This window comes from Oncorhynchus clarkii, chromosome 18, assembly GCF_045791955.1.
Source record: "Oncorhynchus clarkii lewisi isolate Uvic-CL-2024 chromosome 18, UVic_Ocla_1.0, whole genome shotgun sequence".
In the NCBI taxonomy this organism is placed as follows: Eukaryota; Metazoa; Chordata; class Actinopteri; order Salmoniformes; family Salmonidae; genus Oncorhynchus; species Oncorhynchus clarkii.
In genome coordinates, this window is record NC_092164.1 from 41781596 (window position 1) to 41798194 (window position 16599).

A 16599-nucleotide genomic window follows, 5' to 3' on the forward strand; every position below is an offset into this window, starting at 1 on the left:
TGACACATAATTGGCCCATAATTGAGTTGAAAGGAGTAAACGTTGGATTCCCAAAAGGAAACTGACATTTACCAAATAAGCGGGAGGCCCACGAATCCCCCCGGAATCGAGGCAAAACCATGCAAATCTGCTTAAACTGTGCCTATCTCCCAATGTTGCCGTCTGCTCCACAGGTAGCTGCATTGTGGCGTTACTTACGATTACAGTGATTTACATAGTCTAAGTACTAGGACCATGCTAAGATCCTTAACATAAGGGGGAGGCCATCACCAGAACCAGCAAAGCGCTGTCTGCTATGAGAAGATAGAGAAGATTAGCCCTTTCCTGCAGTCAATAACCAAAAGCGCCCTCTTTGGCCTCATGGGTTATGTTAATGTTTATCATTTCGCAATTAATAAAGATTTTTAGGAAAATCTGGTGTTTCTATACATTTCAGTCTTCTGCGATGTATATAAAGTGTATTATTGGTATGCAAACTCAAATTGTTGAACATTTCAACTCTATATCTGACATGGTACAGGTGTCATGACCCTCCACTATGTAAAACAGCATAGGAAACCCACCTAAATGATATTTTTTCAACTTGAAATTGTATGACTTTTCGTAGTGACCCCAACATTCGAAAATGTTAATATTTCCATGAAAGCTGTATACAACCAGGGTACAAAGATTGCCTTTGGGTCAAAATCATTTACACACCACAAAAACCACAAAGACACACACACACACAATGACAAATTGAGATTTTGTGTGCTACTGATTGACCTCAGCCAGCAGCTCCTGAAGAGGAAGATCACCATGGTTGGCACAGTTAGAAAGAACAAGTCTGAGCTCCCCCCTGCACTCCTCGCAACAAGGGGGAGAGAGACCGTCTCATCAAAGTTTGCCTTCACCCCCACTGTGACTCTAGTTTTCTTACCTCCCAAAGAGGAACAAGAATGTGGTCCTCCTGAGCATACTGCACAAAACGGCTGAGATCAGTCATTGTGAGGACAGGAAGCCAGCCATCATCCTGGACTACAACCACAACAAAGGAGGCGTGGACAACCTGGACAAGGTGATTGGAACTTACAGCTGCAGGAGGATGACTGCCCGCTCGCCTCTGGTCATATTCCATAACATAATTGATGTGTCCTTATACAATGCCTTCATGATATGGAACAAGATCAACCCTACCTGGATGCCTGATAAGCGGAACAAGAGGAGGGTGTTCCTGGAGCAGCTGGAAAAGGCACTTGTAACCCCACACATTCAAATAAGAGAGCACCTCCCTCGCACAGCAGCCTCTGCAGCGCTTGTGAAAGCTGTTCAGGGGGCTGAATCTTGTCCTGATCCACCGGAGGCTGCAGCTGGGGCAGGCAAGAGGAGAAAATGCTATATGCAATACCTTTAGCAATAATGATAATAATAATAAACCTCTACTTTAGTAAAGAAAACAATTATGACAGGTGTGTTGTAATATAAATGAGTGGTGTCCACTGATTAAATGCAGTCTTCCTGCATTGTGAAGAGGGAAGGTTGTTTTTTCATGCAAAATAGATTTGGGGTTTAAAATTCAATGAAGGTGCTTTATTTTAGGGGTGAAGGCGGGTCATTTCTTATCCTTAGAACAAGGGGAGTAGACAGAATGTTAAGACTACACAAGGGTTAAGCACGTGTGTGAGGTGTATACTTTTGTTTCAAAGTAGATTTAAGATGACGAAGAGTCCCTCTGTGTGACCCTAATTTAGCCCACTGCAGTAAAAGGTTAACAGGCGCTATGGTGCTAAAATCACTAATATCTCGAACCCATTGTCATTTAAAATCTCTTCAAAGTGCAGCTTGTTTTTTGTTGGTCCAGGAGACAAATTCCCTCGTTGCTGTGACTATTAATGCTCATTGGTGTGTGTCATCAAGAGGCTAACACAACATATACAATGAGAAATAGTCAATATGAGTCTCTCTAATCAGTGATAGACAAACTACATACGAAATGTCATGTCTTGACCACTTAAAATACATTTTTTGCTGAGGGTCTGGTTACCTTCAAGCCGAGAATTGATATATCCATTAAGAATAAATCAATGTTTTCCTGATGCTACATTGCCTTGTTAAAAAAAATCCCCAAGATAAATAACAAAGCAGAATACTGGTTTAAAGTTTATTTTACAATTGCAGAAACAAAACAATACTTTCATGATTTAGAGGATAGAATTTTGAACAGTATTAACGATACAACATTGAAATGTATAATTTCTTGTGCATTGCATGTTCATTTTGACATACAGTACCATGCACCAGAAGAGATGCCTGCGTAGTTACATTTAATCATGTAAACCACACTGAAGGACCTACTTTTCATTGAAAAAAAGGACATGTTCTGGCTCTACAGTATATATACAGTATACAGTGCCATAGTAAACTAATCAGACCCCTTGACTCTATCCACATTTCTTTACGTTACAGCCTTATCTTAAAATGGATTAAATAAATACAAATCCTCAGCAATCTACACACAACACTTCATAATGACAAAGCAAAAACAGGTTTTTCAATTTTTTTGCAAATCTAAAAATAAAAAGCAGAAATACCTTATTTACATAAGTATTCTGTTTATCCTGTTTCCATTGAACATCCTTGAGATGTTTCTACAACTTGGAGTACACCTGTGTAAAATTCAATTGATTGGACATGATTTGGAAAGGCACACACCTGTCTATAAGGTCCCACAGAGCAAAAACCAAACCATGAGGTCGAAGGAATTGTTCGTAGAGCTCCGAGACAGGATTGTGTCGAGGCACAAATCTGGGGAAAGGTACCAAAACAATTATGAAACATTGAAGGTCCTCAAGAACACAATGGCCTCCATCATTCTTAAATGAAATCAGTTTGGAATCTCCAAGACTCTTCCTAGAGCTGGCCACCCGGCCAAACTGAGCAATCGAGGGAGAAGGGCCTTGGTCATGGAGGTGACCAAGAACCCAACAGAGCTCCAGAGTTCCTCTGTGGAGATTGGAGAACCTTCCAGAAGGACAACCATCTCTAAAGCACTCCACCAATCAGGCCTTTATGATAGAGTGGCCAGACGGAAGCCACTCCTCAGTAAAAGGCACATGACAGTCTGCTTGGAAAAAGGCACCTAAAGATTCTCAGGCCATGAGAAACAAGATTCTCTGGTCTTGATGAAACCAAGATTGAACTCTTTGGCCTGAATGCCAAGCGTCACTTCTGGAGTAAACCTGGTACCATCCCTACGGTGAAACATGGTGGTGGTAGCATCACGCTGTGGGGATGTATTTCAGCAGCAGGGACTGGGAGACTAGTCAGGATCGAGGCAAAGATGAATGGAGCAAAGTACAGAGAGATCATTGATGAAAACCTGCTCCAGAGCGCTCAGGACATCAGACTGGGGCGAAGGTTCACCTTCCAACAGGACAACGACCCTAAGCACACAGCCTAGACAACGCAGGAGTGGCTTTGGGACAATTCTCTGAATGTCCTTGAGTGGCCCAGCCAGAGCCCGTACTTGAACCCGATCAAACATCTCTAGAGACCCGAAAATAGCTGCACAGCAACGCTCCCCATCCAACCTGACAGAGCTTGAGAGGATCTGCAGAGAAGAATGGGAGAAACTCCCAAAATACAGGTTTGAAAAGCTTGTAGCATCATACACAAGAAGATTCTAGGTTCTGTAATTGCTGCCAAAGGTGCTTCAACAAAGTACTGAGTAAAGGGTCTGAATACTTATGTAAATAGATATTTCAGTTTATTTGTAATAAATTAGCAACATTTTATAAAATCCTGTTTTTGCTTGTAATCATGGGGTATTATATGTAGAGTTATGAGGGGAAAAAAACAATTGAATACATTTTAAAACAAGGCTGTAACCTACCAAAATGTGGAAAAAGTCAAGGGGTCTGAATACTTTCTGAAGGCACTGTATATACTATTTATACCTATATATAGTTAATTGTATATTTTTTCCATATTTCTCTATAAAATGACAATATAAAAATGCACACAGTACAAATGCTGAGCTGCAGCATATAGCAAGATATGATGACATACATTTACACACGCTTGCTGATCATTTATTTATGTATCCTTTTTAAACTTCATTTACAAGTTGAAACTGAAACTGCACACAATACAAAGAAACGTGGTATCAAAGCAAATATTTCAATACCACCATTAAATAATACTTGATTAGGGAAACCAATACTGTATGCAGAGAAAAGCTAAACAAATTAGTATTCTGTTCTTTCTGTAGTTTGCCATTTGACCTACACATCACCCTTTAAAATGTTACATCCCTTACGCAATGTTGAGGTGATCAGGAGAAGAGAGAGTCTAAATGTTTAAATGTCATCTTGCCATGGAGTTTATTTTAACAACCCTAATGTGTACCTCATCATTGTACCCCAAAAGCACTTATGTAAAGTGCAGAAATCCTAATTCCTTTTTGATTACAACTAAACACCTTCATATCGATCATATATTTGCAAAATTTGTGGTTTTGTTCAACATTTCTTTTAAAATGTTAGTTTCATCTTAAAGGGATACTTTGTGATTTTGGAAATTATGCCCTTTACTGAACGAAAAAATAATACGCAACATAAAGCAACATGCAACAATTTAAAAGATTTTACTGAGTTACAGTTCATATATACGGAAATCAGTCAATTTAAATAAATTCATTAGGCGCTAATCGATGGATTTCACACGACTAGGCATGGGTGGGCTACATGGAAGCCAGGCCCAGCCAACCAGAATGAGTTGTTCCTCACAAAAGGGCTTTATTACAGACAGAAATACCCCTCCCAGACAATCCGACAGGTAAGGCTGTATGTGGAGGTCCTAGGCTGGCGTTGTTACACTTTGTCTGTGGTTGTGAGGCCAGTTGGACAAACTGCTACATTCTCTAAAACAACATTGGAGGTTGGCTTATGGTGGAGAAATGAAAATTAAATTATCTGGCAACAGCTCTGGTGGACATTCATGCCAATTGCACACTCCCTCAAAACTTGGGACATCTGTGGCATTATGTGATTAAATGGCACATCTTAAGAGTGTCCTTTTATTGTCCCCACCACAAGGTGCACCTGTGTAATGATCATGCTGTTTAATCAGCTTCTTGATATGCCACACCTGTTAGGTAGATGGATTATCTTGGCAAAAGAGAAATACTCCCTAACCGGGATGTAAACAAATGTGAGCACAGCATTTTTTAAATAATATTTTTGTTCGTATGGAACATTTCATGGATCTTTTATTTCAGCTCATGAAACATGGGACCAACACTTTACATGTCGCGTTCATATTTTTGTTCAGTGTACTTCCCCAGAGTCAGATGAACTAGCATGCTAGCAGATACTCACAGACTTCCAGTCATTGCGCTAACACTAGGTAGCATTGGCTCGAGAAACTACCTCAAACTTCCTCCATACTGGACACAGAAGCATAAATATGGTATCCACAAGTTCATCGGACTCTGGGGAAGTAGGTAAGTAGCCTCATTGCCAAAATCCCAAAGTATCTCTTTAATTCACTGAAAAACATGCACAGACAAAAGATCATATAAATAATCTGCAAAAATGTGTGTTCAATTTAAAATTAAATAAAATCCAAAACAGAACATGGCCCAGTTTTATGACAGCAGTTACTTCGGACTGATTCCAAAGTCTCAGTTAAGATGCAGTGCAGTATTGAGATATAGTGCAACGGTTCAGTAATCAGTCATATCATCAGCTTTTGTCCAGCTCATTTATGCTTTATCAAACTTTTCTAGTTCAGTGACAAAGATGAGGTGGTCCTCCGGAGACTTGCCATGCGTTTTGCTAAGGTGCAGTTTGACTGCATGCTTGCTGACAAAGGTCCGATTGCACAGCTTGCACTGAAATACAGAGCATGAGTCTTCCTCATTAAGTCCCAGGGAACTGAATGTTTTCTCCGTTATCATTCTGGTAACTGCCTGCTGCTCTCTAAGGTGATCTATGGAAAGCTTTGAGATGTCCTTCATGCTGAAGCCTAAGTGGGACTCCAAATGATTTATGTAAGAGGAAGGAGTCCTAAACTGAGAGGCACAGTCACTACAGAGAAACAGGGGCTGGCCCGAGTCAATGTTTTTCAGGAATTTTGTCCCGCCTGTCCGCCTCAGCTGGTACTTGACATTAGCCAGCCAATGGGAGATCGTGGTCATGGAGAGACCAGTGAACTTGCAGATATGGACCCGCTCCTGGGGGCCTAAGTCAGTCATGACGAACTTGCCGTCAGCCGTCTCCCGGAGACAGGAGGTGAACTGGGCCTGAAGGATGAGGAGGTGCTGAGGATTCCAGTTGGACTGCCGGCCTTTCCGTTTCTGGAATGCAGAGAGCTCCTCCAAGCCATCCTCGAAGGCGCTGTTGTCCGCGTCAGATTTCTCAGAGATGGAGGATGGGGTGGAGGATTTCGGTGTCAGACGGCCGGTCAGGTTCTTGACCATGTCGGAGATGTCCATCAAAGCATTTTCCCGTAAAGGGGACGAGAGAGATTCAGACAAGCTTGAGAGAATAGGCCTGTTGCTGTTATTGGTATTACAGTTGCTATTGTTGTTCGGCGTGGTGGAGGCGCTGTTAGCAGTGCGTCCATTCGTGTTTTTGGATTTTGTCAAGTCCATGGGTTGGTCATCATTGTCATAGAATCGATTGATTGACTCAACTTGCTTGACCTGATTGGAGTTGTTCATGGGCTTCTCCATCATGTTGTTACTGATCTTGTACAGCATTGCCAGAGGGTCTAGAAAGGGGGTGGCTGTCTTCGAGGCCTTTCCCAAGTGATTGTTCATGATGGACTGCAACGCACTGAGGGGGTTGACAAACGACTGCTCAGGTGAATGATCCGTGATGATTCCCAAGCTGTTACAGCCATTGCTGGCTACCGTTTTTGGCACATCTGCTCCGTTCTTCATTGGCGGATCCGCTTTGCAGTCTTTTGCCTCTCCCTCTCTGCTTCTAGGCTCGCTCTTATCCTCTACATCAATGTTTTTCACCGGCTTGTTGAGGCTATCCGGCATGGGTGACCCATTCCTCTCCTTGGACAGTGGGGACGGTGACTTGGTAGAGCTCACTTTGCATTTGTTTTCTGACGCCTTCTCGTCCTTCTCCTTCTTCACAGAGACCTTCCCTGTGACTTTTTCCACCAGCTCCTCCATGGCCAGCACATTGTTCTTGTGGCTTGGAGGTGGGGAATGGCTGATCGGTGAATGGATCAGATTGCTGGAGTCAGAGGACATCACCTTCAAGCTGCTAGTGCTGAACAAGGGTTGAACCACCTGGACACTCTGCATGGAGGACTTCAGAGACCCATGGAGCTGATAGGCAGCGTGGATGCTAGGGTAGCCAGCACCACCCCAGGTGGGCGTCCCAGTCTGGGCCTTGCTGATTGCACTTGACACTGTGAACTCTAATGACTTCAGGATATCCAGACCTCCTTTGGGAGTCTCTTCCAGGTCTTCCTCTGTGAGATACTTGTAATGTCCAGCCTTGCCAGTTTTCTCACTTTTCTCAGTCAGATCCTCTTTCTCTTCTTTGATCTTATTCCCTGGTTCACTCATCTCCATTTTCTCCTCGTGTTCCTCCCTTTTCTCTTCAGTGTGCGAGGAGTGCAGGAGAAGAGAATCGGGCTGTGACTTCACATTGGGCGCAGGGAGTCGTGTAGAGGTCGGCGGGAGAGGAATGGACTGCATCTTTTCCTCAACCAGGGGGTCAAACACCAGCTGCTTCCCCTTTTTGGACGCTGTGTTGGTCACTTTCAAAAAGTGTCCTGTGACCATCATGTGGGCTGTCAGTTGTTGCAGTGTGTCGTGGGAACTCCCGCACTCCATGCATTTGAGGATCTGGGCCTTGCGAGCCTCAAACTGCCAGGTGTAACTGGCGCCATTTTGGTAGCCGTAGCGGTTATTCGCTGTGACATAGGGGTTAACCACTTTCTGGTCTTTCGTGGTCTCCCCCAGGTGTACACCAGGTGTGACAGACTCTGGTGAGCACGGGGACACCAAGTCCTGAAATGCTCTTTTTCTGGTAGGTGGCACCAGCTTTGAGGTGAGGGCTGGCATGGGTTCTTTGAGAGGCACTTTCTGGTAGTGTTTTGTTTTGATCATGTGGACACTCAGGTCCTGTAGGGATTCAAAGGAATGGCCGCAGTACATGCACTTGAGAACCTTTTGAGCGTCCTCCTTGCCTTCCATCTCCATGAGGGAGCGCTTACGTGGCTTGGACCACCTCTTTCCCCGCTCCTCCTCCTTGTCCTTGTTGTCATCACGGTAGTGGCCTGACTCATTCATGTGTACCGTGAGCCCCACCAGCGTGTCATAGGCTCCGCTGCAGTCCTTGCACCGGAACTTGCTGGCACCGGTGAACACCGGACCGTAGAGCTTGTTGTTCTGCCGGTACAGCTGCACAGTGCTGAAGAGGCTCGGCTCGGGGAGGAGGTTATATGGTGTATGCTGCAGAGTTTTGGCCAAAGCCGCTTGGTGCCAGTCGTAGGTCACTCCACCGGTGCTGCCAGTGCTGACACCAGTGCCATTGTTGTTAGTGTTACCGGTGCTTGTAGCGGTAGTGTTGCTGGTAGTGTTGGTAGGGGCAGAGGTGTTACTGCTGCTGTTGGTGTGGTTATTATTGTTCACAAGTCTGATAGTATTACTGTTGGCGATACCGTTGCTCCCCTTGTGGCTGCTTCCATTGCTGTTGCTGATCACACTGATGACCTTGTTGCTGTTGCTGTTACTTCTTAGCATGTCCTTGGTGATGCTGGACCAAGAGGCGTCCGAGATCAGGTTTGCATAGACAGCTTTCATCTGCGCCAGGCTGTCCTGCAGAGACAGGCCATTGGGGATCTTTAGGTGGTCTACTCCTCCTCTGACTGCCTCCTCCTTATCCAGTCCGTCCTTGGAGCGTGTGCTCTGGAAGTCGATAAGTTGGTCGCTGGTATCGCTGAGAGGAGAAGCGTAGCCAGCGTCGGGGTTGGTGCCATTGCTGAACGGGGAGTTCTGGAAGCTGAATTGGTCCCCGGCATCGTCATCCTCGTTGCAGAGGTACTCGCCATCCTGTCCATCCAAGGAGAGCCCATCATCTTGCAGGTGCTCCTCATCGATCTTGTCATCAGCCTTAAATTCGTCCTCATCCCCATACGCTGAAAAACACAAGATGAGAGAAAAAAGGGGCATCAGGCAACTCATTGGGGCATAACATTCCTAATGGCACCACTCAAATTGATCAGATGTGTCCACCTGATGTGTATAAAGATTCTCGATGTTTGCATCCCATAATGTGCGTTTAATGTGTGTATACCACGCACGCATGCGTGTATCTCTGAATGTGTAAAGAGTGGGTGAGTGTCGTGATTCTTAAGAGATTTTTGTCAATAGTCCTGGCGGAGGACACAGCTTTGCAATTATAAAGTGGCAAACATCGATATCTTGACTATGATAGATAGTCCCCTTCACTGTGCGGCCTAACGAAGGTATCGAACATTACGGCTCAGCAAGGGTAAAGGAGAACACAGATGAGCAAGATAAATATTTCCCCTTGAGTTCAAAAACAAGGGACACAAGCAAAATTCTACATGATGGAAAACCAGTTCCCAAAGCAGAAGATGTATATTAATCAACACAGAGTCCACTTGACAAAAAAGGTCAGTAGCCTACATACATGTTATGTTAGAACTCTAATGTTTGTTGCTTTGTAGTGCCTTGATGTCTTAACTCCAAGTTATCATACACTATATAATATTGATGTACACTGTTGAATACAAAAAAAGTTCACAGTCCTAAATCCTATCCTTCAAATGATTAGACTGCCCAGTAAAAAGGTGACCACAACAGCCACAAGCCGGTTCATGTACTAAAATGGCTTCCTCATCTAGTTGGAGGGCACTGACTCTGAGTTTGATCCAGTCTCTGCTACCACTGTGCCACTCACACCCTGCCCGTCAAGTGTGCAATAAGTGGGCGAGCATGCCAGGCCCTCGGCTGGGCTGGCATAGAGTTGGCATAGGCAGTGGACTCCTCACAGCGTGGCGCGTAGAAATCGCCGGTGGAAATGACATGACATGCTGTCACCATCCATGGTGTACTAGTTCTCAGGGAGCGGAGTGTGGCTGCTTCCGGGGGGGGGGGGGGGGGGGGGGGACAGAATGTTACCCATAGAGGATGAGGGTGTGACTGAGTATACTTTCTCTACACAGACACTTATATCAAGGTTCATCTACATACTATCTTGAAGTGCACTATTTAAAAAAATAATAATCTGAATTGCGGAAAAACGACACCAGTTATTTTTTCTTCAACACAAAAAAAAAACAATCAGGCTGTCCTTATGTGGCCTTTCATCAGATAAAGAAGATCTAATAGGTAACAACAGCATGGCTATGGTATGTGTCTAATGAAACTGCATTTTCCTCTGGCATTTACACTTTTAAGTGTTGTCAGCCCTGAAAAGGGAATAACGGAACTCTTTGTCAGGCCACAACAAGATAGAAAAGACACGGCATTTATTTAATGACCATTAAGGAAAGTGAATGAAAGCCACGTGACTGAGTACTTAACAAGGCACTACCTGTGTTGTTCAGCTGCCCGGCTGGTTATCTTTAATGGAAGACAACATGTGATTGCAACCCCTGTAGCCAAGCAGGAATCATGGCAGACCTTTTACTTTCAGAACAAGCCTATAACCAGCGTCAACCGTCTCTCAAGTAGAAATCCAGGCCCTCTGGACTTTGAGACAATGTCAGACTTCAACTGTCTCTAAACGGCACTAGGTAGCAAATAAAAAATTGTAGAGGATCAAATTTCCAACAATCAAATGTGTTCCAATTTCACAAAACTATGTCACGTTTCACTCAATATGAAAATGTGCTGTATCTACATTACGTATGTTCCATATTGTAATGGTAAAGGAGAAATACTGTAAATAGAGAAACGGACAGAGAGAGCGAGGGGGAAAGAGCGAGTGAAAGCGATACAGAGACAGACAGATGGAGACAGTGCTCGGGCAGTTCACTCTATCCTTCCCCATAAGATGCTTGTCCAAGGTGCCAGTATCAGTCTCTAGCGAGGAAGCAGATGTGCTGTCAGCTCCTGAACTGCGCATGCCGCTCAGGCCCATAATCGGAGAAGACATAATACCTGATGTTTGTGAGCTGCCATTTACTGCTGCCTGAGAGAAGCTGGAGGGCCATAAGCAACTGTGACTAGTGTGTGTGTGTGTGTGTGTGTGCTGGTATAAATGTGTATGAACATCAACTGTAGCGTGTACTGTATATACACAAAAGGTAATACTATTTTGCTCACATAATACCTGGAATCTATCTGTCCGGTACTACAACTAGGCATATCACAGAGCCCCACATCACACCCTTTCACATATAATCCAATTAAAGAACTGACCACAACAAAAAATGTAAAAAGTGCATCCATTGCCAAGAGCATTCCGTATTTCACTTCATTGGAGCGTTTGGTTGAGTACCTCAAAGCACTGACAACTCTCCCATCACTCTTACTCTCTCACTGTCTCCAAATAGCTCATCACACTAAGCAACACACCCCAAAAAAAATCGTCTCCACTATAATTACCCTTAGCTCTGACTGAGCAGAGTGGGTAAAGAGGGAACGCCTTGACAGAAGAGACAGACAAGAGAACCTTACACTTCTAAAAACAATGCCAGTCTTTTCCTGCACACACACACCTACACCTCAGCCTAGATCCCCCCACATACACACACACACCCCAAACACGTACTTCCCCCGACATCCCCAGACTGCTGCCTCCACCTCGGAAACCGTCCATGTCAAATCATGTGTCAGCAGGAGGGCGGTGAGTGTCAGCGGGAGGGCGGTGGGTGTCAGCGGGAGAGCGGTGGGTGTCAGCGGGAGAGCGGTGGGTGTCAGCGGGAGAGCGGTGGGTGTCAGCGGGAGAGCGGTGGGTGTCAGCGGGAGAGCGGTGGGTGTCAGCGGGAGAGCGGTGGGTGTCAGCGTGAGGGCGGTGGGTGTCAGCGTGAGGGCGGTGGGTGTCAGCGTGAGGGCGGTGGGTGTCAGCGTGAGGGCGGTGGGTGTCAGCGTGAGGGCGGTGGGTGTCAGCGTGAGGGCGGTGGGTGTCCATGTGAGGGTGGTGGTGCCAGTGTGAGGGTGGTGGGTGTCAGTGTGAGGGTGGTGGGTGTCAGTGTGAGGGTGGTGGGTGTCCGTGTGAGGGTGGTGGGTGTCCGTGTGAGGGTGGTGGGTGTCCGTGTGAGGGTGGTGGGTGTCCGTGTGAGGGTGGTGGTGTCAGTGTGAGGGTGGTGGTGTCAGTGTGAGGGTGGTGGGTGTCAGTGTGAGGGTGGTGGGGGTCAGTGTGAGGGTGGTGGGGGTCAGTGTGAGGGTGGTGGGAGTCAGTGTGAGGGTGGTGGGAGTCAGTGTGAGGGTGGTGGGTGTCAGTGTGAGGGTGGTGGGTGTCCGTGTGAGGGTGGTGGTGTCAGTGTGAGGGTGGTGGTACCAGTGTGAGGGTGGTGGTGCCAGTGTGAGGGTGGTGGTGTCAGTGTGAGGGTGGTGGGTGTCAGTGTGAGGGTGGTGGGTGTCAGTGTGAGGGTGGTGGGTGTCAGTGTCCACCAACAAGCCTTTTCTTTCAGCGAAAGAAAAAAAAACAATTTCTTCTTCGCTCCCTCCTTTTTTGCCATCTGTGTAAAAAATAAATAAAATCAAAAAAGTGCCTGGTGTCACCGGTGGCTAATAAGGCAATCAGTGATGGGGAGATGCTGACAAGGCGCGTTGAGCCGCCCGCTTTCAAGCCTCACTCAGAACAACGGAGAGAGGGAGAGGAAGGATTCAAATAGGGGGAGGACGTCTGTTGTGGTTGTCAGTCAACAAAAGAGAAAAATAAAAATAAGCCCACTTTGTGCTGTCACAGAGAATGGAAGAGGAAAATAAGTTTGTAAAGACAAAAAAAGGAAAGACGATTTGGTTAGGTGTTAGCCGACAGAGGTGTGAACAAGAGAGTTTTGAGTTTGTCTGTCTTTGGGTGGGTCAGATGTGACATCGACTGTAACCGGAGGCAGCGAGATAAAAATGAAAGGTTTGTGTGCGTGTATGTGAGTGAGCGTGGGTGGGTTTGTAAGCATCTATGCGTATCTATCCACCTGGTGTGCTAGGGAGATATTCTGTACGTATCCATCAGGCCTGTCCCTGTTTGTTTGTGTGTCTCAGTACGTTCATGTGTCAGTGTCAATGACGTGTGCGTGTTAGTATGTGTGTGTGCAAATGTGTGTGTGTGTCAAACACAGAGGGGACGTGTGACAGCTGTGGAGAGGAAAGGGAGAGCGAGGCCATCTGCATCCAGAGACGAGCCTGTCACTTTGGCACAGGCTTCCTCCAGACAGGTGACACCTCGGCAGGACACTACCGGGCCTTTACTGTCACTGTCGCACGCACACACACACACACACACAAGTTTACAGTACATAGACAAAAACAGACAGACATTCATACAGTCACGCACATGCAAACATGTACAAGCCTTCTCTATGCCAAGCTCAAATCTGTTTTATAAACTGGGTGGTTTGAGCCTTGAAAGCTGATAGGCTGACAGGCGTGGTATATCAGACCGTATACCACAGGTATGACAAAACACTTATTTTACTGCACAAATTATGTTGGTAAACAGTTTATAATAGCAATAAGGCACCTCAGGGGGTTGTGATATATGGCCAATATACCACAGCTAAGGGCTGTGTCCAGGCACTCTTTAAGAACAGCCTTTAGCTGTGGTATATCGGCACGTACCACACCTCCTCGGGCCTTATTGCTTAAATATAATACTGCATTCATCAAAGAAATTGTTATCTGTCATGGATAAACATAAAAATAACCATTGTCCTCTTACAGTACCGTTTCTGCATTGTCTACATGGCCCTGTGTTTTTGATAGTATGCACAGTGAATTCCCAACTAGCTGTGCTTTCACTCACATGCACTAATGTGTTGACACGCTCAAACATTGCATCGGAACAACTTGAGAAATAACCGGCGAGACAGGCCCCTCTGCTTCAAAACAAATTAGACTAAAATTAAGTTTTGCTTTCCCGAGAGAGAGCCGGCAGTTTCTCTCTCTATATAACGTCTGAAAAATGGAGTCCCTTCATATATATTTTTCCTGGCTCGTTTCTCTTGCGCAAATCTGTCACTTAAACCCGTAACACTATCTATCTGTCACTGGGCGCAGGGGTTACACCATTTGGCTGGTGTCAAACTTAACCAAAGCTATCGTGAGGGAAACAATGTGAGACAGGGAGCGAGAGCAGTTGAGCGAGAAGCAGCACCACCGAATTGCAACTCACACACATGTTACACACACACACACCCCTCCATATTTATTTACTCTGTCTCTGAGAAGAGGGCCAATCCCGGCAGTCATTTGCGGTGCTAATGTCCAATTCCTCCTGCTCTCACTCCGCTGATTTAGCCCGTGTCGGGCTCTCTGCTATTCCAGACCGGCAACCGAGTCGCCGTTTAGACGCCCTTCAAAATGGGGGCCGAAACGTGGCCAGTCTTATTCCTCTCTCTCTCTGCTTTGCTTTGTCACCGGGCCCTCCACTCGCTGCCACTTAGCTGTGATGGCTTTGGACAGGCCTGATCAGTGTGTGTCATTTGACCTGCACGATGTGTGCATGTGTGTGTGTGTGCGCGCGAGAGAGGGGGGGACAGTGGGACTGGCTGTAAATAAAATGACATTATTATTTCCTCTGTCCTATCATGTAGAAAAGCCAATTATGGTAATGCACCGCACGTCAGGGGGCATGTCTTTTCCTCCCTCTCTCCTTCTCCCTCTTTCTTCTTCACCGGGACAGCCACTGCTGCACAGGCCTGGGTGGCGTGATGCTGCTGTCTGTTCCAAGCGCTCGCTAAAGCAAGCTGGCGTTAAGGCCTACTGCCTACGTTCGCTAAGGCTAACCGAGGACAAACTGCCTTTTCATTTACGTCTGTGTGTAAAAGGGTCGACAACTTAGTTTTCATTTCGAGATGATTCTCATAGTCGTTCCCTTTGTTCAAAAAAGAAGAAAAAGGCCACAGGGCATCCTATTTTTTGGGATTCTTATTTACTGTAATGGTGAGGAACCTGACTGGAATGACTGCTGTTGCTGTACAATCTCCTTTAACATTATTTTTTGCGATTTCAAACCAAATTTGCCTCCTCGATATGCCCAGGAACAAACTATACCAGGAAAGAGCATTCAGTTTTCACCCATCTTTTTCCATCATACAACCCATGCTTAGGGAGTTACCCATTCACTGATTAGCATTATTGTTGTGATTATGTCCACTGCCTTTTTTTTGCCTCAAGACAGATTAAACTTTATCCCAGCCTCAACAAAAGTGGGGGCCTTTGAAGTTCTGAGGCTTGTTCTACATGGACCCCGCCCAGTATAAAGTGACATGGATTTTGTTTGCCGTGGATCTTGTGGAGTGGTCGCTCTAAATTAATATCTGATTTCCCCTCAACTGCCTGCTTATAAAAATCTGCTCACAGTTCCCAGCCCCCCCTTCCCCCTGCCCATGTGGAATAATTGACCATATGGCACAATACCTGCAGGGCCTCCAATAGCTGTTGTACCATTCCAGCAGGCCGTGCAAATTCATCTCCTCGGCTTTCCAAAATGTCCGGAGGTGGAGGAAAACCATGTTTATTTTCTATTCAATTCACTAAAATGATCATCATTTAAGCCAAATTTGTGTTCATACATAACATTTATGCCTGTTTTTTGTAAATAGATATTAAAAGATACAAAAGTTGTATTAAGATAATTTGATATTATACACCTGTAGCATGGTATCAAATGTATAACGCATTTGTACCTTCTCATCCACCTTTCTCTCTCTCTCCATCTCACACACACCCCAATGTAAAGTCTACTTCGTCCGATAATATATATATATTTTTTAAGGATGTGTAGCACACTTTCCCTGTCATCTGCAGTACACTAACTTGCTGGCCACAACCAAATTATGCTAATGACCTGCTAAAATGGGTCATATAGACAGAGCATTTTGAATTAGCTTCAAACAATGGGGGGGGGGGGGGTGTCGCTAAGGGGAGGTGACTGGACTATTGGGTTGTGGAGGGGGGAGTTCTGTCAGTTCACTCTTATATCCCTGTCCAGAAGAGGGAGATAAGTCCGACATGACTTATCCTGACCACCATGACAACTTTACTCACAGCAACATGAACAAGTACGTCTTCCATCACAAGTTCTTAGTCATGGGGAAAAGTTCACCTTGACCACCACGGTTTCATTAGTTGAAAATGAAACAACTATGCAAACCTCTTAACGGAGGTAATACTAGGCCTAACTACTAACACATTTCCAATACCCATTCAAACCACACAGCATTGACAATCCCAGACGCGGCAAGAGCTTTGGAGTGATCGTTGAATAATTGATGGGCTCAATTAGCGCATTACTCACAGTTAAAAGGATACAGACTGGTGTGTAGATGTACAGTGAAAAGTATTAGTACACCAGAAGAGGAATATCACCTCCCCAGATCTGTGCCTCGACACAATCCTGTCTCGGAGCTCTATGGACAATTCCTTCGACCTCATGGCTTCGTTTTTGCTGT

The 16599-nt window shown here is 45.4% G+C and overlaps 1 protein-coding gene across 1 annotated transcript in view; it reads right to left on the minus strand.

Moving 5' to 3' along the window:
• Positions 1 to 2137: 2137 nt before the first annotated feature.
• The window catches only part of LOC139373527 (teashirt homolog 1-like), a 33437-nt gene continuing 18975 nt past the window's right edge, over positions 2138 to 16599 (minus strand). The window contains exon 2 of the mRNA XM_071114147.1: positions 2138 to 9147. Within this exon, the coding sequence (XP_070970248.1) occupies positions 5744 to 9147 (3404 nt within the window). The 3' untranslated portion in view covers positions 2138 to 5743. The remainder of the gene's footprint in view (positions 9148 to 16599) is intronic.